This window comes from Monomorium pharaonis, chromosome 5, assembly GCF_013373865.1.
Source record: "Monomorium pharaonis isolate MP-MQ-018 chromosome 5, ASM1337386v2, whole genome shotgun sequence".
Lineage (NCBI taxonomy): Eukaryota > Metazoa > Arthropoda > Insecta > Hymenoptera > Formicidae > Monomorium > Monomorium pharaonis.
In genome coordinates this window covers 16,965,837-16,990,556 of record NC_050471.1, presented here as the reverse complement: position 1 = coordinate 16,990,556, position 24,720 = coordinate 16,965,837, and the positions used below count along the sequence as shown (strand labels likewise).

General features: G+C 33.4%; 1 protein-coding gene and 1 long non-coding RNA gene across 2 annotated transcripts in view; one reads left to right on the top strand and one right to left on the bottom strand.

The window, feature by feature from the left end:
- The window catches only part of LOC105833911, an 89,238-nt gene extending 78,437 nt beyond the window's left edge, over positions 1-10,801 (bottom strand). Inside the window, exon 1 of the mRNA XM_036287787.1 lies at positions 10,576-10,801. Coding sequence (XP_036143680.1) covers positions 10,576-10,746 — 171 coding nt within the window. The 5' untranslated portion in view covers positions 10,747-10,801. The remainder of the gene's footprint in view (positions 1-10,575) is intronic.
- On the top strand, positions 1,657-24,423 carry LOC105833770. The gene is made up of 3 exons (XR_003625478.2): positions 1,657-2,082; positions 22,365-22,544; positions 22,977-24,423. It is a non-coding gene; the product is annotated as an uncharacterized LOC105833770 (long non-coding RNA).
- Positions 24,424-24,720: the final 297 nt, after the last annotated feature.

The window sequence follows — 24,720 nt, the reverse complement described above, 5'->3', positions numbered from 1 at the left end:
ATTAACATTTTACTCTCTACTTATTCACGCGCGTGTAGTCACAACAGTCCGCAAAGGACAATGTTAGAAATCATCGATTTTCGGCTCCACTTGCAAACGGAAAAAATCTATTCCATATGATTCTTAGACCCATATACAATACGAAAATACAGCTCAGAAAGCGGAAAACCCTGGGGAAAACTTTTGCTAAGTAAATTTGTATGTCAAAAATGACTTTGCAAGGTGCTGCTTTTGTGGGTTTAATGTCCACTGAGACATGCCAGTTTATTTATTCATTCATTTATTTACTTGTTTTATGACCGAGAAAGGTCATTTACATATGTTACAGATCAGTTTTTGTCTTTCTATGCCATTGGTAACTTATCCGAATACTGACCGTATGATTAATTGTTAATATACGCGCCAGCGCAAGTACGACTGTCACCGACATATGAGCTTTTCTTCGCTTATTTCTTGTCTGAATACTTTTTAAAATCATGTATATAATCAATTTCATCAGTCTTGAGTTTCAAAATACATTTTAAACTCTAATAGACACAATGGAGTTAGAGCAAAACGTTTAGAGAATTTAATGAAAATGAGATATGATAGTTCTTATTAACTTTTGTCAAATGATTTTTGTTGGATGGAATCTAAAATATAGACTTTATTAAGCCATTTTCTATGCTTAATCTTAAATACTTAATTAATTGCCATATTAGGCTAGTTGAAAATATGTAATGATGAAAACATGGAAAAAAATAGTTACCAGGCAAACATTATTAACTTTTTATGAACTATTCATTTTAATTATTCTTCAACATAGATTAAAAATAATGTAGATTTAATAATGTCTTTTTCTTGTAAATATTATATGCTTGTGATGCTTTTGAATAGAACATTATACTATTCATCTCGATTTTCTCAATGAGAATTATTTAAAAGGAAAAAGTTCATGGAAAAAACAGCTCTGAGCTGTATTTTTGTATTGTATATGGGTCTAAGAATCATATAGAATAGATTTTTTCCGTTTGCAAGTGGGACCAAAAATCGACGATTTCTAACAATGTCTTTTGTGATACGTTACTGTATCACAAATATTAACTTGTAAGCGCATGCTTAGCGTGGGCAATCTGGTTAAATTTGGCAGCATATCATCTTGATGTCGACTTGTGCGCACTCGTTCGCTAGTTAGCGCCGCCGATAGACCACTTAACTCTTTCAGGATTAAGATACAATCGACGCGCTGCATAAAGACCACTCGCAACGATTAAGGCAAGCAATAATTAACTTTCTTTGCTACGAGAGGACGACGTGGAAGAGGACCGCCACATAATACTTTTACGATTTACTCATTTTAATTGAGTGAACAATTTGCTACAAGAAAAATGAGACCTTCATTCCAGTGAAAAGTTCATTTATCGAGCGAAAAATTCATTTTTATAAGAAGTGAGATGTCACTTCATTTTGAGTGGCCGTATTTTTAGTATCGCTTAGAGTAAAATTTCATTTTTTTGGAGTGACATTACATTCCAAGAAATTTAAAGAGTACATATAAATTACAAGAATGTTTCTAAACTTTGTAAACTTTTTACGTGGTTTCGAATCTATGATTCCATTTACATAAATTTTAATACCGTTTTTGAGCGGATGTCTACTCGAATATTCATGTAGGTTTCACGATGCTGATCCACGTAGTATTAACGTGGATATCACATACTGTGTTGGGAATATGTTATCACAGATGACATATGGATGGCGACAAATTGCAAAGCAGACAAATTGCCATCAATATAATCTCACGTGCAGATGTCATGCATAACGACGACTTGCTGTCATTATGATATCAAGCACCTTTCGTTGAACGCATACATTATGACTTGCCGTCAGTTTGTTGAATTCTAATGAAGACTTTACATGATGTCAGAACAACAGTCAGTTTGTGGAAACACCTTGGCTTTAGTAATTTTAATTAATTGAATGCGGAATAAGTGACAGCAAAATGACAGCACGTTGCCCTCATTTGGCTATCTGAGTACATTCAAAGGAATCATGGGTCTTAGACTCGCGACACTCGCAAGTGGTCTATAACTCTAAACGCAGGTAATATTATAACTTTAGACGTTAAATGCATGAACGTATTACGTCAAACATTAAATACAATTACATCATTTGAGAGCCATATTCAAACTTTTTAAGTTACACTAAAGTTAAAAGATTAATTACCAGACATATTTCTTTAAAATGGCGTAAAGAATACACCTCTGCAAAACTTTTGACTATTTGCAATATTGGAATACAACTTTTGACAACACAATAAACATTTATGACCAATGGCTATGTTATAACATCTAAAGTATTACAATAAAGATATAATTTAGATTTCCAAAATTTAACACAAAGTATATGAAATCATGAATTCCATAACCGCACGTCTAGTTCATAACAACTTTCTCTTCGTTACAGATTTTCAATGTCATCCAACAAAGAAAGTATATAAAATGAAATCAATGAGACATAGCATGTTTAACAGAGGGTGTAGAGTACTGAAAAACTGTAAAATGATTAGAATAAATAGGTCTTAGTCCCCAAAAAATTTGCATTGAAAGTTGGCACTCGGCAGAATGCTCCTACTGTATGGTAGATGCTAAAACATAATCTCTCCAAGCGTGAAGCGCGGTGACTGAATAGACTGAAATACGCGTGTATGTTTTTTGTCCGCGGCTGACTCAAGTTCGAGCCAGCTCACAGTTAAAAAAAATTTTTTTTTTATAATTTTAATATACTTTTACCATTTTTGCCGTTATAGTAAATATTAATAATTTAATAATATTTTATAATATATAATTTTTAAAAAGGATAAAAGAGAATTTATGTATTTTTAAAGCAAAATGGACAATAAATAAACAAATAAAAAATATTACCTATATATCATATGTCATACAATTAGATTATAATTGTTTATTTGTTTATTTATTGTTTCATAATTTTTCCATTTTCCTTCAAAAATACATAAATTCTCCTTTATCCTTTTTAAAATTATATATTATGAAATATGATTAAATTATTAATATTTATAACAACAAAAATAGTAAAAATAAATTAAAATGATGAAAAAAATGATTTTAAAAAGCTGGCTCGAATTCGAGTTAAGCGCGGACAAAAAACATAAGCGCGCACCTCAGTCTATTCAGTCACCGCGTTTCACGCATGGAGAGATTATGTTTGAGCATTTACCGTACAATCAGCTAAGTGCAGAACTTTTGATGCAAATTTTTCTAGAACCAAGACCCATTTGCTATAATCACTTTAAAGTTTTCAGCACTCCACACTCTTTTTTAAACGCGCTTTTAAACTATCTCATTAAAAAATTTATTTTATAGTCAAAGACTTCTCTTTATAATTTTTTTCTAACCTTAAAAATTTCAATTTAAAATAAGAATATTTCAAACAAAATTTTTAATAATAATAATAATAATAATAATAATAATAATAATAATAATAGGACTTTATTGCTTGTACAAACAGATAGAATACAATAGAAAAAGAAAGTTACAGAGAGTGTACTAGCAACAGGAAAGGCTACAACAAAGAATGTTGCTTTGAAGTCTCCCAGAAATACATTTATGTAGGGATTCTCGTAGGGATTCTCAAAGTAGAGTCTTTGCCCTTTAATTTAAAAAAAGTACATGTAATTTGGATGATTTTTCGCAAAGTTGCATCACTTTGAATATTGTTTAAAAATCGGTCAAAAATTTTGTTTCGTTTTTTTTGCGCCAGTGTATATGTATATATATATATATATATATATATATATATATATATATATATATATATATGGGTGTACTTCCGAAAAGGTGAAACCTCCGATCGCGCTGAAATTTTAACCAAAGCTTACCCTTGATTAGAGAAGAAAGTCCCTAAAAGGATTTTCACCGACAAAGCTTTGTTTGCCCGTTACCACTTCCTAAAGTTGCAAACATTTTTACTGTATATCTCTGAAAGTATTTATTTTAGAGAAAAAAGTTTCAAACAAAAAATGAAGCTCATAAAAGGCTCTACAAAAAAGGTTATATACATTTTTTACGTAAACCTATTATTTTGGCAGTTATAATAACTGTTATGAAATAAAATAATTTTAATTTTGGATTAGCAGGATTTTACTCGTATAAACACACGCGCGCGCGTATCTATTGTAGGCACTCTTCTGGCGGAGTGAGTGTAGGAGGGAGAGGGCCGTAGGCCCTCCCCTACCTCGTGCGCACGCGCGCGCGCGCGCGCGCGTGTGTGTGTGTGTGTGCGTGTAAGCAAAATTTCAAACAAGGTCAATAATTGTTTTGTTTCACATGGGTTTGCGACGTTTTACGCGAAGCAACATTTTATCCCGTGCTTCGGTCTAAAACAAGATCAATTGTTCTCTTTCAAATGCTAGATATTTTTATTTGGAAATACAAGAGGTACGTACGAAATACTTGTTGAACTATTTCATATGTTTTAATTTTGTGAAAAAGTAAACAAGGTTAACACTTATTTGAAATTATTTTTTAATTTCTGTTTGTTGTTAAAAGATGGACAAAACGTACAATTTTTTCACATTGGCGTCTGTTCTGCAAAATCGTTCTTTAACCCTTCAATGGCTTAGAGATGTTGGTTTGATTCCGGCGCAAAGATTTTGCAAGATTCATAAAAAATATATGGTTTGTAACATGGTCAATTGGATATTCATAAACTTAAATAATGACTTAAAATTGATTAAGTTAGAGTTAGGATTACAGTAACAAATGCGCACGAACTTACCACATGGGTTGCAACTTTTCAGGACACCCCTACCGACGGGGTGGGTGCGGAAGGGGGGGGCGAAGCCCCCCCTTGCACCCCCCGCGCGCGCGCGCGCGCGCGCGCGCGCGTGTGTGTGTGTGTGTGTGTGTGTGTGTGTGTGTGTGTGTGCAAAGCATTCTCTGCACCACATAGGTTTGCGACTGTGTCCGTTTCGCACTGTGCGATATTTGGTCTGTGCGCATTTGAAACAAGATTCTTATTATATACGTATTCATTTGAATTTTGCGCATTTCTGTTCAGGGTATATCTCTATTTTTTTCTGAGATACATAATGAAAGCTTTTAAAATGTTGAGGGAAAAAAAGCTTTTTTTCTTCATGATAGCCAAAATAATAGGTTTACGTAAAAAATGTATATAAACTTTTTTGTAGAGCTTTTTATAAGCTTCATTTTTTGTTTGAAACTTTTTTCTCTAAAATCAATACTTTCACAGATATACAGTAAAAATGTTTGCAACTTTAGGAAGTGATAACGGGCAAACAAAGCTTTGTCGGCGAAAATCCTTTTAGGGACTTTCTTCTCTAATCAAGGGTAAGCTTTGGTTAAAATTTCAGCGCGATCGGAGGTTTCACCTTTTCGGAAGTTTATCCATATATACAAAGTATTTACTAAAGTATTATACAATACTTATAATATATTTATACAAAATGTATGAATGGTGAAATAGTAATTTTGGTGTGTGTGATAAATTTGAAACAGATTTGTTTAATACACAAGCTAACATTGCAAATAGAATAGTCGTCTTGATATTAACATATCGGATATATATGAAACAAGACATATGCCGTTGTAAACAGATCTGCTAATCTGAAATTTGTAATATTAATATTATATTCAAAAGCGATCTCAAAAACCAATAAAGTTTCAAGCAAATTGTGTTATTTAAAGATTAAATCCGTTATATTAAATCTGCCATGATGATAGATACAAAGTTTTGAATATTTAAGATCAGAATTGTAAAGAGCGAATTAAAAACTTCAAAAAATCTGTAATTTAAAAATTATATTCCCATTAAAAATTCCCGTCTCTAAAGGATTAAAAATAAAATGTATATAATCAGTATATAAGTCAATATCAATAATCAATCTAACAGACATAATGTTGTCTCACCTCGTTTCGAATAATCTAAATTAGTTGCTGTAACGATTGTTGGCAACATCAAGACATTTGGCTATTTAGGTACAATCTTAATTTTAATATATCTTTTAAAATATATCTGCAATATACATTCAATGAATTCAAATTTTACTGCACATTAATAACTACAAATATCTCAGGAGTAACAAAAATATATTTCAATCAAATTGGTGATATCTCTACAATTTTGATAGAAAAATGCGGATATCATATCCTATTAATATCATTCATATAAATCTGTACAAAATATCTTTTAGATATTATAATATCCTAATAAGAAAAGAATGAATATCTTGATAAAATTCCACAAATTGTATAGACTTCTCTGTTTTAATAAATTCAGCAGTATGACCTCATTCTAGAAGATAAGAGTGGAGATTCGACAGTTTATGTTGACTCAGTTAAAAAAAGAATTTTTTGTTCACAAATTATTACAGATAATAAAAAATGGATATCATATGACAATCTAAACATAAAATATCGTGAGCAGATTTTGGCAAACCGTTGACATCGACTCTGAAGCTTATTAAGATTTACACGAAAAAAATTTTATTATGTATTTGATAAAATATGAAAAATTATGAAAATTTCTAGATTCTGACCAAAATTACCTACTACGGAGTATATTATCAACAGCAACTTATTTATAAGAACGATGCATTTATGCATTGCACAGTGGACTGGAATATCTTTAAAAGTAACCAAAAACTAAATTGAGAATATAAATACAAAGTCAAGAAATTCTTAAAGTAGATACTTAAAAATACTTATTTTTCAAATTATACATCAGAAATAAATATAATTGATATGTTTATAACAGAGAGTCAAATATATGTAAAATTGATATCTTTAACTTCTTTTGATAGAATATTTTTTTATCTTAAAAGATTTCTAATTTTAAAGTCTGTATTATATTGTCTTTTTTATTTAAATAAATGAGAAAAACAAGATTATAAATGTGCAAAGTTGTTTATAATATATTTATAAAATTTAAATATTATATAATTATTTATGTAATACGTTGATTTTTGCATATATGACCACTTATTTATCCCAGATTCCACAAGGTTTCAGAATTTTCTTGGGGAAGACTAATTTTATTATATTTTACAGAATGTCCGCTTTAAAACTGACATTTTTGCAATTTCTTGTTTATTATTTAGATATTTTTCATTAACCTTTTTATGCATACATTTTTTCTGATCGATTTTTATCGAACTTGATGATATATAGAGGTTATTTTGGGTTGCTGATAACAAATTTAAGGCTAAATTTTCGAAATTTAGCATTCAAAATGTGGGATTAAAAATAGCGAATCAAAAATTTCAATATATGAAGCTGAAAATTGGTACTCAGCAATTTTCGAGTTTGCTAATTGCGAATTAGAGGTCATAATCTCAAAATTTAGCGTCCAAAATAGCGGATTTAAAATGACGGATCAAAAATTGTAATGTATAGAGCTGAAAATTCATATTCAGGGATTTTCAAAATCGCTGATAACGAATTTGAGGTCAAAATGATAAAATTTGTCGTTCAAAAAGACAGAATTGAAACAGAAGTTCCAAAATGGTGGATAAAAAATACATATAATATTTCAATATACTTTAAAAATTCATTTTCAACGGATTTTTCCAGGGGAAATTACTATTTATAAATTTGAAATTGAAATTTCTAAGTCTATCATCCAAGATATCGAATCCGCTATTTTGAATTAACCACTCAGGTAGCAAGGTGACGTTAATACGACGTCAATAATTCGTCATTTAAGGTCGCAGACGTCATGTTACCAAATTAAGACGTAATAGTAACGTCATTTTTTGACCTATTAATTACGTCAGTCATTTATCCATCTTACAACGTATTTCCGACGTCATATTCTTGACTAATTAATAACGTCAGTTAATTGATCATTTTACGACGTATTAATAAGATTTTATTAGTGACTAATTACTGACGTTAACTATAATTCTTTGTAATAATTGACGATTTGACCTCAAATGACAAATTATTGTGGTCTAGTGGACGACATCTTGCTACCTATAACTATCATTATTTAAAGATTGGTTAATAAACAACATTATTAAAATTAATATAATATTTTATATAATTAATACTATCAATATTTTAGAATCATCCCAGGCAGCACATAATATTTATGATAAATATTTATTAATATTTATTAATATTTATTTTTTCAAAATATTATATAAATATTTTACACATATTTTATATATACGAAAAAAAATCTTTATTCAACATATTAAAATATAAATTAAATATTTTATATAATATTTATGATAAATAAAAGATAAAGATTTGTATAAGTAATATTTTGTAAATATTTATAAATATTTCATAAATATTTTTATAATATATATGATAAATCTTTATGATTTGTCAAATCTAAGACCACAAAAATATTTATAAAATATTTAGATAAATATTTATAAAATATTTAAATAAATATTATAAATATTTTATAAATATTTTATAAATATTGCGTTTTGTCTGAGGTATAATTTAGCTTTATCAAAAGAACAGAGCAAAAACATATTTCTATAAGTTATTCCACATGTTATTTTGCATATGTAAAAATCAGGAAAAAAACTGTAAATTTATATTTATTTATAAAAATATTAGTTAACTACAAGTTTCATGTTTCTCGCATCTATTGAACTGATCTATAACAAATATGTATTCATGATCATCAAGTGTTCATGGATCATCACAAAGGGCTAAGTAGCGTACGATCTTCGAAGTCAAGCAACGTCGACGGCGGTTCAGAGTTGGATGGGTGACCGCGGAAGTTAGGCAATTCCAAACGTGATTATGGTGTGGTGGGTCGTGATGCTTGTTGAGAAACAACGTAGATTTTTTTTTACATTATAATTATGTTATTTTGATATTTTCATAATGTAAGTACTGCATATATAGGACATGTACCCGAAATATTTTCTAAAACGTCAAAATAACGGCTTTTACTACCTGGGATAGTCATAAAAATGACGTTAAAATGTCGTCTTTATTAAATGTAACCTAAAAACCTATGTTTTTTCATAAAAATAACAATAAAATACCGTCAAATGTACGATACTAGCTTCTTGAAAATGACGTCAATAATATGAAAATAATGACGTATTTTTGACGTCAATATATGACGTCGTTAAGATGAGACAAATGTACGTCAGTTTTACGACATTTAGACGTCATTTTATCTCGACATTATGACGTCTGGTTCGTCATAAAATGACCAAAAAATGCCGTCAATTAGACGTCACCTTGCTACCTGGGCATTTTGACTTTTTAAATTCGGACATCGGATTGGTGATTAGACCCTTCGCATAGAAAATTTTAAGCAAAAAAAGTTAATTGTTATTTAAAAAATATAGGCATTTTTCTCACTTTAATTTAACCGGCATTGTAAATCAATCATTTTGAATTTTGAACTTTGGATATCGGATTCGTAATCAGAGATCCCAGAAACACCTATATAGCAAATTTCAAGTAAAAATATTTAAATAATTGCTAAACAATAAATTTTTTTGTAAAAATGGACATTTTTTAAATTTGTTTATTTATAATATTTAAAAAAAACATGACAAAAAATTTGCTTTGTTGAAAATGTTAAATTCATTAATATTAACAATTAATATGTATATATTTTTACAAAATTTCAATGAAATGTTGCATCCGCTATATATAACCCGCTATTTTGGATTTGCCATTTTGAATTTTAATGTCATATTTAAAATTAGCGACATAAAAAACTTTTATGGACATTTCTATACTTATAGAAAGGTTTTTAGTTTTATAATTTTGGCACAAATGGTACATTCTTAGCTCACTGTGCATTGGAGTAAAACACTGGAGTATGTTATACTGGCAATGGAACTAGACAAGTGATTTTTTAGTATGATAACGTTTGACCGGAAAAAAACGAAGAATGTCATCCATATATTCAGCTGGATTTTCTTAGAAAATTCTCTTATATGGCTTATTCAGATTTAGTCTCGTCGAATTATTACCTATTTCAGTCGTTTCAACATCATATGACTGATAAGCATTTTAAAATAGATAAAATTAAAAAAAAATCGATAATTATTGAATTAAAACTGCCGAATTTTTTTCGCAGAAGCATTTATTAATTACTTGATAGATGCAGTGAAATTATAAAAATAACGGAAATTATTTTGAACATTAAACTTGACTTTTTAAATAAACCTTGATTTTCATTAAAAAAGGATATTGAATTATCTTGTACATCTAATAAATAGGTCAGATAGTCAAACACAATAATACACATAATATACATCCCATTAACACGCAATAAATAGAACGGACATCTCACAAATATTCGTGTCAGAATGTCTTTCAAATGTTCAATAATGAACATCCATGTGCTATGAAAGACAACTAAAATTTGAATTTTGAATTTTGTTACATACAATCTATCAGTCTTATAGCCTTAATTCAATTTCTATTTAAGATAGTTCTATCACGTAGGACCGAATTTTATAGCTTAAAAGAAACCTATTTAAATTTACCAGAAAAAAGGTCTTATTACTCAGTAAAGTAAATAAGACTAATGTTCTTAACTTCATGTTTAATAATGCACACTTACAGATAGACCGCCGCAATAATTTCCATCATCATCATAATTAATAGGTGTTTTAAAGCCTTTTCTCCAAGCACTTGCTCTATTCACAGGTTCCATAAGCATTCCATGTCCATAGACTCCTGTTAGAGAAAAAGCTGCGAAAGCAAAGATAAGCAAAAATTTGGCATATGCCATATTTTAAGTATATATATTTTGTCAAAGTTAAACACGCGCGCGTTACGATTAAATGTATTTTAAGCTAAAGTTGCTTACTTTTATAAGCAGGTGATAAGAAAGTTATTTTTGTATTGCCAATTGACTTTTGATAAGATAAGCAACATTCAGTATAAAATAAATTATAATAAATTTATTCATCTTGAAACATTAATTTTTCATGCTTCATTATTTATGATTATTAAATGATCAGATCATCTGGTATAAAAAAGTGCAAAGTATTTTATGATTTTATTTTGATACTAAAGGGAACCTTGCAATTGCTGATTTTAATGACATAAATGTAAAAAAGATAAATATATGAATTTAGAAATTCTCCGTTTGGTCCCAAAAACGTTTTAAAGGCCATATTCGTCGTTGTTATTTAGCGTCAAATATGTTATTGAAAAATATCAACAACAGTTTGACTATTCCGTGTATAGCTCTTCTTTGTTTTCTTCTTCTTTTTCCACTTCAACTTGTTTGTCCTGTTATAGTGAGTCGCCTTCTTTTTCTTTTGTTGTTTCACGATATGTTTACTGTCATGGGCATTAATTAAGTGTTTTATATTTGAGTCTTTTAGTGTTTTATACCCCGATCCTGATTCTTCCATAAGAACATCAATTTTCTCTTTGGTTTTCCGTTTTAAGTTATCAATTGAATCTTTTATAAGGGTATTAAAAGCTTCTTTGAACGGTATATCTCTTTGTATTATATCACGAGCTACATTTATTCTGGAACGAACAACTTCTTTACCAATAGCCTTTGCACCTTTTGATAAAAGAGGTAAAACATGACGAAAAATACCATTAAAAAAACCACCGATTCCATGCCCTCGTTGATTGGTTATGCCGACATATACGCGTTCGATGTCGCTTTGTTGACCACCATATTGAATATAAAAATACTCGTCGTAATGTGTAATTTTTTCTTTTTTAATGTTTATTTAATCTAACCTTTTAAAGTGTAGTGTTACAGTCAGTGTACCATATTCAAATGATATAGGCTGCCCAAATTCATTTCTTATATCAATCTCAATCGTTTACAAAGCGGAATGAAGTAACGGTATATATTTTAACGATGCAAAATTTTTATATTTGACCATAAACGTACGATTCTATATCTAGAGGCACAGTACTGAGTAATGGTGTTTGTACATCACCTATAATGTAAGATTCGCATATATCTGTATATACAAACAACGTCGTAGGCAATGCTTTAATTAAACTAATTGGTCTATAAGCCACCCAAGGGTTTTTATTATATAAAATATTATATCCTCTTTTATCATCATATCCAAATATTCGTGTTAAAGTTGGTGATAACTGGATAGTATGCATGTATTCCTTGTAATGTTTACAAGAGCGTTGTGCTGGGATATAACCAGTTCTATCTAGTGTAAAAATTAAATGTTGGCTCAACGATGTTTCACTGTTTTAATAAAATCATCAATTGTCCGATAGAAACCACGTGGCACAATATGCTGTTCTACGAATATATTTTGCTTTTCTTCTATTCCCTTCAACGTATCAAGCATCTGTGGATCGCTGATATAGTTTCTTCTTATTACCGTTTTTTTCATGTTTAGAAAGATGAAGGAATGTCATAGGAATTTGAATATTTGTTAAAAAAACACCCTATTCACCTTGTAAACGTAATTGTTGTGGTAATCGCATAATAAAATGTGTCATGTTATCTAGGAAATATGAGATACTGCTGTTGTTAGGTAGGATTACATAAAAATTATCCCTCATTATATTTTTTTTCAAATTGTTAGGATTTATCCATTTATTAAAACTTTCTGGAAAACCACGTCAACTAACGAAGATACGTCTTGCACACCCGCGATCTTTACGTCAAATTATTCTTTCAATCCTAAGATCTGTCTCCGCATAATCTCGTTGATCTCTGGTCAATTCATCTTCGTAAAAAACGCCATCGATGTCTTCACCTTATAAGTCTCGTAAAAAATAGACTGGTGGCTGCGGATGTATGGAAATATGTATTATAAGAAATACTTCTTTACTCCATCTGCTTTCATAACCTTTCGCGAACGCAGCTTTGCTATTACTAATTTACACAAGATCGCCGCCCTTATATTTAAGAATACGAGCACGCCTACAGGCATATCTATGCAAGAAATTTGCTCGAACAATTCGAACATTATTCAATCATGCGGAGCCATTTTAATACCGCTGTGGTACGAGCGATTATAAGCATCAACAATATTTTGTAGTACATCAATATATCGTTTATTTTTTGAATAAGTAAAATATCTCCATATAGGCTTTTTCAGCGTTTTGTTGAATGGTAGACGGCCTCTTTCTTTGCAGACTGATCGAGGTAAAGAATTCGTAGGAACAACCATACAAATTTTCTTGAAAAACGCACAAATTTTCAAGAAGCTTGTAATTCAGATGTGAAAGCAGCAATTGTCGAATTGCTGCTTTCACATCTGAATTACAAGCTTCTTGAAAATTTGTGCGTTTTTCAAGAAAATTTGTATGGTTGTTCCTACGAATTCTTTACCTCGATCAGTCTGCAGAGAAAGAGGCCGTCTACCATTACTGCGGGATTAGAGTCCTATATAAGAGAGAAGCGAAATCGACGCCGAAGTTTCTGATTGGTTAATGCATCGACGCCATGTTGAGCCCGTAAGTTAGCGGCGTTTCAAACATTGAGAAGTTGTTAATTTATGTGTTACTTTCGTGTTGCTTTCAGCTTTAATTGCGGTGATAATTATAAAAATATCACATCACATGATAAGGTTTGTATTTTCAGGAATAATTAAAAATTTGTTTTTTAACACAGCGTGAAGTTAATTTTGATATTTTAACATCTAACATATTTTGTTAATAAACAACTTTGCAGAACGAAATACATATATGTATTGAACTAATGTTTTGCTTTTAGAAAAAATGGTTCGTGTGTGCGTAGCGTTAGGATGCTCTACGAAAGAAGGCGAAGGTAAACTTCTTTTACGATTCCCTAAAGATCCACAGCGAAGACTCAAGTGGATTGAGCTAGTACAAAAGACGAGACCAGATTGGAGAATAAAAACTAACAACTGTTTATGTGAGGTAAAATGTCATATTAACTTGCTACTTTGATGATTTGTGATTATTCTGCTTTTTTTAAATCTATTTTGTGAATTATGTTCTAGTTTCATTTCGATACATGCTCATGGAAAAGAGTGAGAGTGGATGGTACCCGAAAGTTGAAGAAATCAGCACTCCCTAGCTTTAATCTAGATGTTGAGAATTTTCTCTCAGGGTCAGAAAATCAAATTTCTGTTTGCAAAAACTTTAAAATTAATGCCTCTAAGAACTCTCTTTTATCCACGAAACGGAATCCATTGTCTGAGATTTCAAACAATGATGTCTCTCAGATGTTGTTTTCACCTATGAATGTAGTCCCGGACCACGAATATGCACTAACATCCAAGCAACAGTATCTTTCATCGGAGGTTTCTAACGTAAAGGATTCTGGAAATTTGCCTGTACAAAAAAGACAGATATTGAGTACTCATAATTCTTTGCTATGGTTTACTGAAGTGTGTACATCTCTGCAAATAGAAGATTCTGAAAAAATTAATGACAGGTCCATTACTGTATCAGTCTCTCCTGCTATTTCCACAAATTCAGAATGTGTGGCTTCTTTGGAAACTCCAAGTACAGCAACAGAGTCAACACCAGAATCAGTATTGCAATCAGTTTTACAATCAACTCGTATTGTTGAACTTACAAAATTACTAGAGAAACAACAAAAAGAAATTAAAGTTCTCAAGCAACGCCATGACATTATCACCAACACTGCTACCAAAATATATAAAAATTATGTGAATGTGAAACGAAAGTATGGTGCATTTATGAAAAAAATTAAAAGACTCCAACATACCTCAAAAGAAAAAGAAGAAGCTATATATCGCAGATTTTCTCCTGATCAAATAGAGGCATTACGTCGCAAATCTAATCACGGTCTTAAGTGGAACCCTGAAACAGTAATGACTGCATATATGTGGCGAATGAAATGGTAACTCAAGGTTACAGTGACTTTGTAAAACGTCTTCCTATTTACCCGACAGTGAGAACATTGCAGAAGGAGGTACAGCATCTTAAATTTAAAAGTGGGATTTTGTATGAAGTATTCGACGTATTGAAATGTGAATTTGCAGAAAAGTCTTTATTTGAAAGAGATTGTGTTCTTGTGTTAGACGAAATTGCAATAAAACCTTCTGAAGTTTTTGACCCATTAGTACAAAAATTTATCGGCTCTTGCACTTTTCCCACTCATTCAGGAATAGCAAATAAAAGTTTGGTGATAATATTGGCTGGAGTGACAACACGATGGAAATTTATTGTAGCATTTCTCACCGGTACAGTGGACAAAAAAAGCAAAAAGAATTTTAAAAAAGAGTTTATCACAGCCACTGGCAATGTACTTAAAGATATCTTACTTCAAATTATCATAAAGGCTGAAGAGATTGGTCTTCAGGTTCATTGTATTACAAATGACATGGGCAGCGAAAACAGAGCAATGTGGAAAGCATTTGGCATTGGATGTAAGCGTAAAGATATTAAGGTGAGAACTAGTGTAGAACATCTTGTAAGAAAAAACGACCGGTTATTCTTTATGCCAGATCCAGTGCATTTGTTTAAAAACATCCGTACTATGCTTGTAAGCAACAAGACAATTTACCTACCAACAGCTATTTTAAATGCTGAAAACCTGCAACATCCTGAAATAAATGTGAAACATATACAAAACTTAATGGAATATGAGCAGAAATTGGAATTAAAGATTGCCTATAAACTTAAATCATCAAATCTAAATTGCTCAAATAATTTTACAAAAATGAAAGTTTCCACTGCTAGGGAAACTTTCTGCTAGGGCTGTGTTTAACAAAAAAACTGAAATTGGTCTACAGGCATATTCCCTTCACATATGCGACATTGGAATAAAGACAACAGCTTTTTTTGTTGCACTTGTTAATTTTTGGTGTGATCTTGTGACTAACAGAAGTCCTAAACTAGCTCTCAGCAAGAAAAAAGAGATGGACTACAACAAAGCAATTAACCACATAAAGAAGACTGCAATGGTGTTTCGTTTTATGAAAATTGGCATTAAAGGACATTGGAAACCATGTCAGACAGGAATGCGTATGGTTTGTAAAACTGTACTTGCACTTCAAGATTATTTTCTAAACAAAAGAGATTACAGTTTTCTTCTTCTTGGACGCTTTACTGAAGATTGTCTTGAAAATACATTTTCATGTATTAGATTTAGACATGCGTTTCCAAAGCTGTACAAATTCAAAAAATTCAAGTTATGATAATGTTGATAAAAATGAAAATAAAGAAGTAAAAATTGATTTTCTGAAATTAAAAAAAAAAATAGCTGCAGCAAGACAGGCTGAAAAAGCTAATGAAATACTTTTAGAATCATCAGCACTGCAAATACCTCGACTGCAAGATCATCATTTAAATCTTCTGGATCCGTGGGAGTGGCCGGTTATTTATGATATAGCAGGAGCTGTTGTACACAGCGTTAAATCTACTAACCAAAAAATATGTGATATTTGCTTCCAGTCTGTTCTGTGGCATGGTCACAATTCTTATCCTTCTGCTTTAGTAGTAAAATTAAAGAGTTACAAAGAAGGAAGCTTAATTGAGATATCCGATGCTTGCTTCAAAGCCATTATGAAAGCTGAATTATCTTTCAGGGAAACGCGACATCTTTTAGTACAGGCAAAAGAAGTAAAGCTTGTTAATTTTCTGGTAGAGCAATTAAACTACGTATGGGATAATTCAAATGTGCCTACCCGTCATGATATTAGTCGCAAGATTCTTATCAGGTTTTTTCAAATGAGACTGAAAATGTATGCATTAAAACAAAAAGATAATTTAAAACATCTTTGTCAAACAGTTGCATTCAACAGTAAAAGTATGGGCATGTATGCAGCTGTTCTATAAATAACATTTTTTAATTTGCAATATAAAATGAACTCCTTTATTTTATATTATTATTATTATTTTATATTTTTTTTATTAAATGTTAAATATAATTGTATTTGTTTTTTATTTTATATAATATTTTATTTGTTTAATTATTGTAATATTTAAATACAATGTATTCTTATTTTTAACTAAAAGATGATGTACCTGGTTCTCATTTTGCCAAAGTCTTTGGTTAATTTTAGTTATAATATGATTTATGTATTAATTATATCTTAATAATTTAAGATAAGAAGTGATGTTTGTATTCAATTTTATATTCATTACGAATCACTAATTTATGTTTCAGAAATTTTGTATTTATAATTATATTTATATTTTAAGAATTAATACTAGTTAGGTTTTTCTTCAATAAAGTAAGATTAAAATTGTTTAACAAAAATAATTAATTGTTCCTTATTCTGATAACATATATTTTATTCAATTTTATTACAGTATTCATCGGATCTTTATAATTGCTGCTTTTCATTTCACGAAAACTCAGATAATTCTCACTTGTGACGTTATAACTCAGTTGAATGCACGTTCCTTTTGCATTCTCACAAGTGAGATTGAACTGTGAGAGTTAGACCCACAATCTGAGCGATTTCAAAACTTTGTGCTTTACTGAATCTCGTATACTCACATTAAAAGTGAGGTTAATGTATTGTAAAGTTACTGAGCATATTCTCATTTATGCGTTTCTTTTAATCACTGAGTAATGACATTACTATGGCCGGTATTGATAGTCGAATCTTATTCAAGACCCATCTTAAGCACGATCTTGAGACGTCAATGCTGTTATTTCATTGGTTAAGTAAGTCTCAAGTCGGCTCGAAGCTAGACTTAAAACAATTCTTGAACTTAAGATCGGTCTATGAATTCCGTCCTATGTGTGTATAAAATATTCACATTACTGAGTGACTCAGTCTCACTTCCAGATAAATGGAAAGCAGCATATAATTACATATTTCTGCCATTAATTACCATAAAACGTTTAGCAGCTTGGATTTCTCTCTTCATCCAATTTGTCTTATATATAATTTTGCTGAGATGTTGCATGATTCTAACGTCCTTCTCAGATATCATCTGTAGGTGACTTAACAATTTGGCTGCAGCTTGACATTGTTCCTCTAAAAGTTGAATTTGCTCTTCTTCTGACAGCGATGTGACATATTTAGGTGATTTTGGAGAGTTTGTCGCATTTGCCATCACTTCAACTGATTTTTCTTTCTAAGTAAACGAAAATTTTGTTATTTAATAAACGCAGAACGAAATATGCTTTGAATGGAGCAAGGATATTTGGAAAAATTAAATTGGTTGCATCAAAATAAAATAAATAAGGAATTATTAATTAAATTAAATAAAAACAGTATTTCACTTTTAACTTACCCTACAAGAGGTTTTCTTCTGTATAAATTATCTCAAAACAGTTCGGAGTAACTTCTAAATCTTATTTAACAGGTTATGCATGACAACGTATTGGAGCTGCACTGAGTTCCACTATAAACATGTGCTACATCGCAGCGTTGCCAAATCTCAATGGGCTCAAGATGGCAGCCGATTTCGCTTCTCTCTTATATAGGACTCTATGCGGAATAATATATGTATTAAACCTTTTGCAACAACCTAGCGCTTGTTTTATCACGCAGTTTTCCAACCCAAACAAATTTACTTAAAACGTCAATAACAATAAGTGAATATGCATAATTATCATTATAATTTTTAATTGCCCGTAGACTTACAATATTTGCCTCCCACAAATCATTGATATTGTATAAGTTGTAAAACGTTATGGATATCGACACCGTAAAGGTTTGTGTAGCGTATTATGCATCTTGATTCTCTAGTCATGCAATTGTTTTGTCCTTGGAAATCGTTTTATTTGTTTCACGTAATAATTAATTAATAATTCTTTCTTGTTTCCCCTCGGGGTTTACAATCTTTTTACATTTTACAACTACTTCCAACTAATTTTATAACTATTTAACACTAAATGCCGGGGTGCTTCGGCAGTACTAACGCCTCCACACCCGCTCCGCCATGCACACACACACACCGCTCCGTGGACTTCCGTTTCCTCTATCTATCATTCCAATATTACATCTACCCCTACCTCTCGCCTTCCATCTCTCTACTCTCTCTCTCTCTCTCCAATTCCCTCAACCAACTCTCTCCCTCTCCTTCCGCTCCTAAAATCCTCTCCATTGCTTCCTGCCAACTATCGCCACCTCTATCCCAATCTCTGCACTTCACCCACACATGCTTCCAGGTCTCAATCCTCCATCCACATAATCTACACATCTTCTTTTGGGAGGGTCCCGTTAGTGTACGGCGATAGCGCTCATCCCGATAGCACACCTCCCGATATCACACAGTAGAAAAGGCATATTAGTCCAATAGCACACAAAGTAAAAAGCGCATTATCCCAATAGCGCACATCACGATAACACACATCCCGATTGCGCACATTTTGATACCGCACAATGAAAGAGGCATATTATCTCAATAGCGCACAAAGTAAAAACTGCATTATCCCGATAGCACACATCCAGATAACGCACATCATGACCCTGCACATCCCGATAGCACACATCCTGATAGCGCATATCCTAATAGCGCGAGTGAGTCCCAGATGCGCAGATCAAAATGAACACAATAGGCTGAGTAAAACGGACACAACAACAAATGAACACAGTGCGAAACGGACAGAGTAACAAACGGACTTACCACATGGATTTGCGACTTTCCAGGGCACCTCTACCTACGGCGCGGCGTGAGTGCGGAAGGAGGGCGAAACCCCCTTGCACTCCTGTGTGTGTGTGTGTGTTTGTTTGTGTGTGTGTGTGTGTGTGTGTGTGTGTGTGTGTGTGTGTGTGTGTGTGTGTGTGTGTGTGTGTGTGTGGCCACAGCAAAGGAGTCCACACTTTGTACTGTACCACATGGGTTTGCGACTTTCTACGCGTAGCAATGTCCACCCATACTCCCCTTTCCCCCCCTCTTTACATTCGACTACATTAAACACTACATGCCCATAAATTTCATTGACAATATTACTCGAATTTATTTCTGTCTGATAGACACTGTGTCCGTTTTATTCTGCCTGCTGTGTCCATTTTAACTTGTTCGCATCTGGGACTCACTCGCGCTATTGAGATGAGCGCTATCAGGATATGCGCTATCAGAATATACGTTATCGGGATGTGCGTTATCGGGATGTGCGCTATCGAGATGTGCGCTATGGAGATGTGCGCTATCGGGATAATGTGGTTTTTACTTTGTGGGCTATTGGGATAATATGTCTCGTTCATTGCGCGGTATCAAGACGTGCACTATTGGGATAATATGTCTCTTTCATTGCGCGGTATCGGGACGTGCGCTATTGGGATATGTGCTATCAGGATAATGTGGTTTTTACTTCATGCACTATAGAGATAATATGCCTCTTTTATTATGCGATATCGGGACGTGCGCTATCGGGAATTTACTAAATCTTTATGTGTGCTATTGGGATGTGCGCTGTCGCACCGTACGCTAACGGCACCCTCTCTTTCTTTTCTTCGTCCTCCCAATATCTATTTCCTCTCATCCCATTGCCTAATTTAAACCACATGAATCTATTCCATCTACTCTATCCCTACCTTTTTTTTAAATAACCTGGAATTCCTTTGTTTTTTACTCATTTATACCATTTGTTATATTCCGACTCTCTAATTCTCCCCCATCTTTTCTCCTTCTGCAACTGCCTATCCTTACTGATAATCGCTTCTAATACCTCTTCTTTGTGTTCCCCTTCTCTTTCACCCTCTATGCTCAAAAAATCCCTTCTCTTCTCTTCCTACCGATAAGTACGGCCTATAAGTACGGTTTCACCAGCACGAGCGCTTCCTGTATGCGCCTGAAACCGTGCCCATGTGCGTCTCCAACCGTACGGTTTCACCAGCAGACACCCTTTTCACCCGGCAGAAAATCTCCTATACTCCCCCTCGTTTCCCACCTGATTTACATTCCCCCCTCGACCCCCCTCGGAGCACCCGGTTGCGACCGTGTACAATTTTCTCGTCAAAATTTCTATACGGTCCCCCACTCTTCCCCCCCCCCTCATTTCCCATTTGATTTACTGTTGCGCCTTGCGGTACAACAAAATATTTTTGCCGTACCTTGCGGTGCGACAAAAGATCTTTCGGGATTCGTTGCTGCCCAAGGAGTAGGAACTCGCGGAAAGAGGCGGCTTTTGTTGGCAGGGTCCTCAAATCACTCACTCACTGATTCTAAGTCTGTTTGATATAAAGATTTATTTCACTGCGGTTCGTACATTGGTTGCGGTCGGCGACGGTGCCGCGTCGTATTACACTTGATTAGATACGGCGCGTGACTTGGAGTTAACGCGTCGTATCTTTACTCGCTTGAGATTTGCTCGCGGCTAAGTCCCGAACTCGAAATTCACTTGTGCGGGCCGTACGTATCGGCTTGATTACTATTCACTGATCCCGCTGGCCGCTGTTCGGCAGCGGCTTAAATAGTGTCGCGGATTTAATTATTAGTGGGGGCATCGGGCCCTCCGCATGACCATATATGGTCATTCCCGCGCGCATCCGGCGCGCGGGAAATATTTGCGAGTTTAGCAACAATTGCCAAAATGCAGGTATGCATTTCCGGTGGCATGATTGTTGCTAAGCTGGCTTCGCTACTTCGTTAAGGTGGCTGGTGCGTTGCCCAGTGCGATGACCGGCCGGCAGCGCACGAGGCATGTGTCACCTGACACCTTGTGATAGCGAGCCTTCCTCGGCGAGCTATCTTATAATTTTAATATTTTATTTCCTTTATTTTATGATATAAATTTATTGGTTGTGAGTGTTTCGCTCACAACATTACCTTCCCCCCGCGGTACCCCTCCAGCACCCGACCGTAGAACCCGCATAGAATAACTACTCGTGTCTCTTGATAACGCAAGATTGCAATTTTATGAATAGCGTTCGTCCACAATGGCCACAACAATACCAACGTATTTATGTATGCGTGTACGCACGTAAAAAAAATTTTACGCGAAAACATTATATTGAACATCTTCGCGTAAACGTTACGAAAACTCAGCCTCCTCGTTTTCTTTTCAATAAGGGGAAGGGATGTTGTGAGTGTGCAACATTCACACTGAGAATAGCGCGAGCGATAAGGGTGTTAAGTGACACCTCGCGCGAGGACACCGTCCGGCTTTCACCGAACGTCGCACCGGGCAATGTAGTACAATGTATTCGATTGCCACCCGATTGCCACCCGAAATCTCCTAATTTTCGGTGGAATGCACGTAATCAGCAATTACTGGCTAAGCAAGTGCACGGGCCATAGGCTTGTGATCGCGGGAAAAATCCCCTAGCAACAATCCGAAAAGCGGCGTATATAAACGCCGCGAAAAGAGAACGAGCGGGCTCGTTAATAAAATTAATACAGCGACGAATCGCTCGTCGTAACGCAAAATTTTATATATATATATATATACACACACACATATAATGTACTAATATTTATATTCTTGATTTATATTCTTGATTTTTTCAGTTAATAAGAGAAAGAGAAAATACTTAAAATATTATATTTTCAATTTTTTAGATGATGGATCTAAAGCTGCAGACAAATAAATTTCTCTTCATGATTGCTAAGGACAACTTGCGGTTTCGTACAGTTAAAAAACAAGGTTTTCAAGCATTTTTGAATTCAATATTGCCCTTATACAAGATTCCTAAAAAAGGATAACTCATCTTATGGAAGAAAAATACAACCTTTTATCAGGTATGACGAAAACACAACTTTCACAAGTAAAAAATGTATCTTTAACTACTGATTTATGGACCGATACATTATATACGAAAATTTTTCTGGGCTTGACTGCACATTTTTTAGTAAAAGAGCAGCATAAATCTGATACAATTGGTGTTGAATTGACAGAACGACATCAGTCCGAATATTTTAAAAATTGTCTATTAAAATTATTAGAAGATTGGAATATATATATTGAAAATATAATTGTTGTTGTCTGATAACAGTGCAAACGTAAAAAAAGCCATTGTTGATGCTTTTAGTGCAGACAAGTATTTGCCATGTTTTACACATACCTTAAACTTAGTTCTCGCAAGAATTATTGAAGAAGATAAAAAAGTAAAAGGGTTTTGCACAAAAATAAAAGATAGTCACATATTTTAAAAAAATCTGTTATTGTTGCAGATCAATTACAATCGCATTCGGACCTAAAGCTAATTCAAAGTGTTGAAACACGGTGGAATTCTACATATGCTATGCTAAAGAGATTTATAGAATTGTCGGAAAAAATTAGTTATATTATTTTGCAATGTCCTACGACATCTCCAATGCTGACTGCCCTAGAGCTGCAATCGGCAAAAGAATTTCAATTCAATTTTTGAAACCATTTGAAGCCGCAACAAAAATGTGATGAAAACTATCTTACTGCGAGTAAGGTAATTCCTATAGTAAATATTGTAAAAAATAAATTTGAAATAATTAAACCTTTTACTGAGATAGGGCATTATTTGAAAAAGATATTAAAAAATCAATTTGCAAAACGATTTGAAAATATTGAACAACTTTCATTATTAGCTATAGCTACAATTCTAGATCTGCGATTAAAAAATATTAATTTTATCGATAAAATTGCTTGCTCACAAGCTATTAACAAAATCACGAAAGTTATAAATTGTCAAATTGCAAAAACTAATGTTAAATGTCAAAATGAACAAAAAGTTACAAGTAATGATGATAATACAGACTTTTGGTTTTATAATAAAAAACTTGCAAATTTGAATATAATTAAACAAGTTGTTAATCAAAATCCGGATCAAATGCCAGATGACTTTTGTTATTATTTACATCAGCCACTAATAAAAATGGATGATAATGTTGTTAAATATTGGAACATAGCCAGAGATTCTCATTTAAAAACCTTGGCAATTAAGTATCAATCATTAATTACTACGTCAGTTCCTTCCAAAAGGCTCTTTTCCAAAACAGCAAAAATAATAAACAAAGAGAGAAACCTATTAACAATCATTTAAATCAATTATTTTTTTTAGGCAGCGTCCGAAGTGGCCACTTTAGAAATGGCCACACGTAAATTTGACCACGTTCGAAATGGACATGTTCGAAATGGCCACGTTTGAAATGGCCACGGGAAATATTGCGCGGAGTTCAATTTGTCCACGTTCGAAACGGTCACGATCGGAACGGTCACATCTGAAATGCCCACGTTCAAAATGGCCACGTGCTTCTTGACTACGTCGCATACCCTCATGCTTCTTGACCACAAGCACAAGCTCTGTCTAGCACAAGCCATGCAAAAAATGCGCGCTAACCCATGTACATTGCAAACAATGTAAAGTTCACAATCAGTGATTGCTGAAAGATTTCCAATACAATGTACATGGGTTAGCGACACGGACGGAGCGGGTGCGGGAGGGGGGTCAAGGTCCCCCTTGCACCCTCCGTATGTGTATGTATGTGCTGCGACGTAGCTTTCCGCCGGGAACCGCCAGGTCCGAGGGGATACGCCCAATTAATAATAATTGACAATAGTTATCTAACTGTTCGCGAGTAACGCTTCCCCGCGAGATCGGTAACTCTCGAAAACGGTAGCCTGTGTGAACGGTAACTCCAAAAATACTGATTTTCTGGGCGCCAGGCGCAGATTTCCGCGCCGCACAACAATTAACTGTAAATATAACTATAAATCGGTAGCCGGATAGGAAGCGTTACTGATGCCGGTGGCTCTTTTCTCAACGAGGTAGAGGGGCGTGGTTCTTCAGTACTCGAGGGGGTTGGAGAGCTCGGATCGAGGCAGGTCGTAGAAAAGAATCGGTACTCAATGGTTAAAGTAGATATCAAAAATGTTAAATATATTTCGTAAGAGATAACGAGGTACTGTCTACGACAATCGTGGATCTTACTCCACTCAATG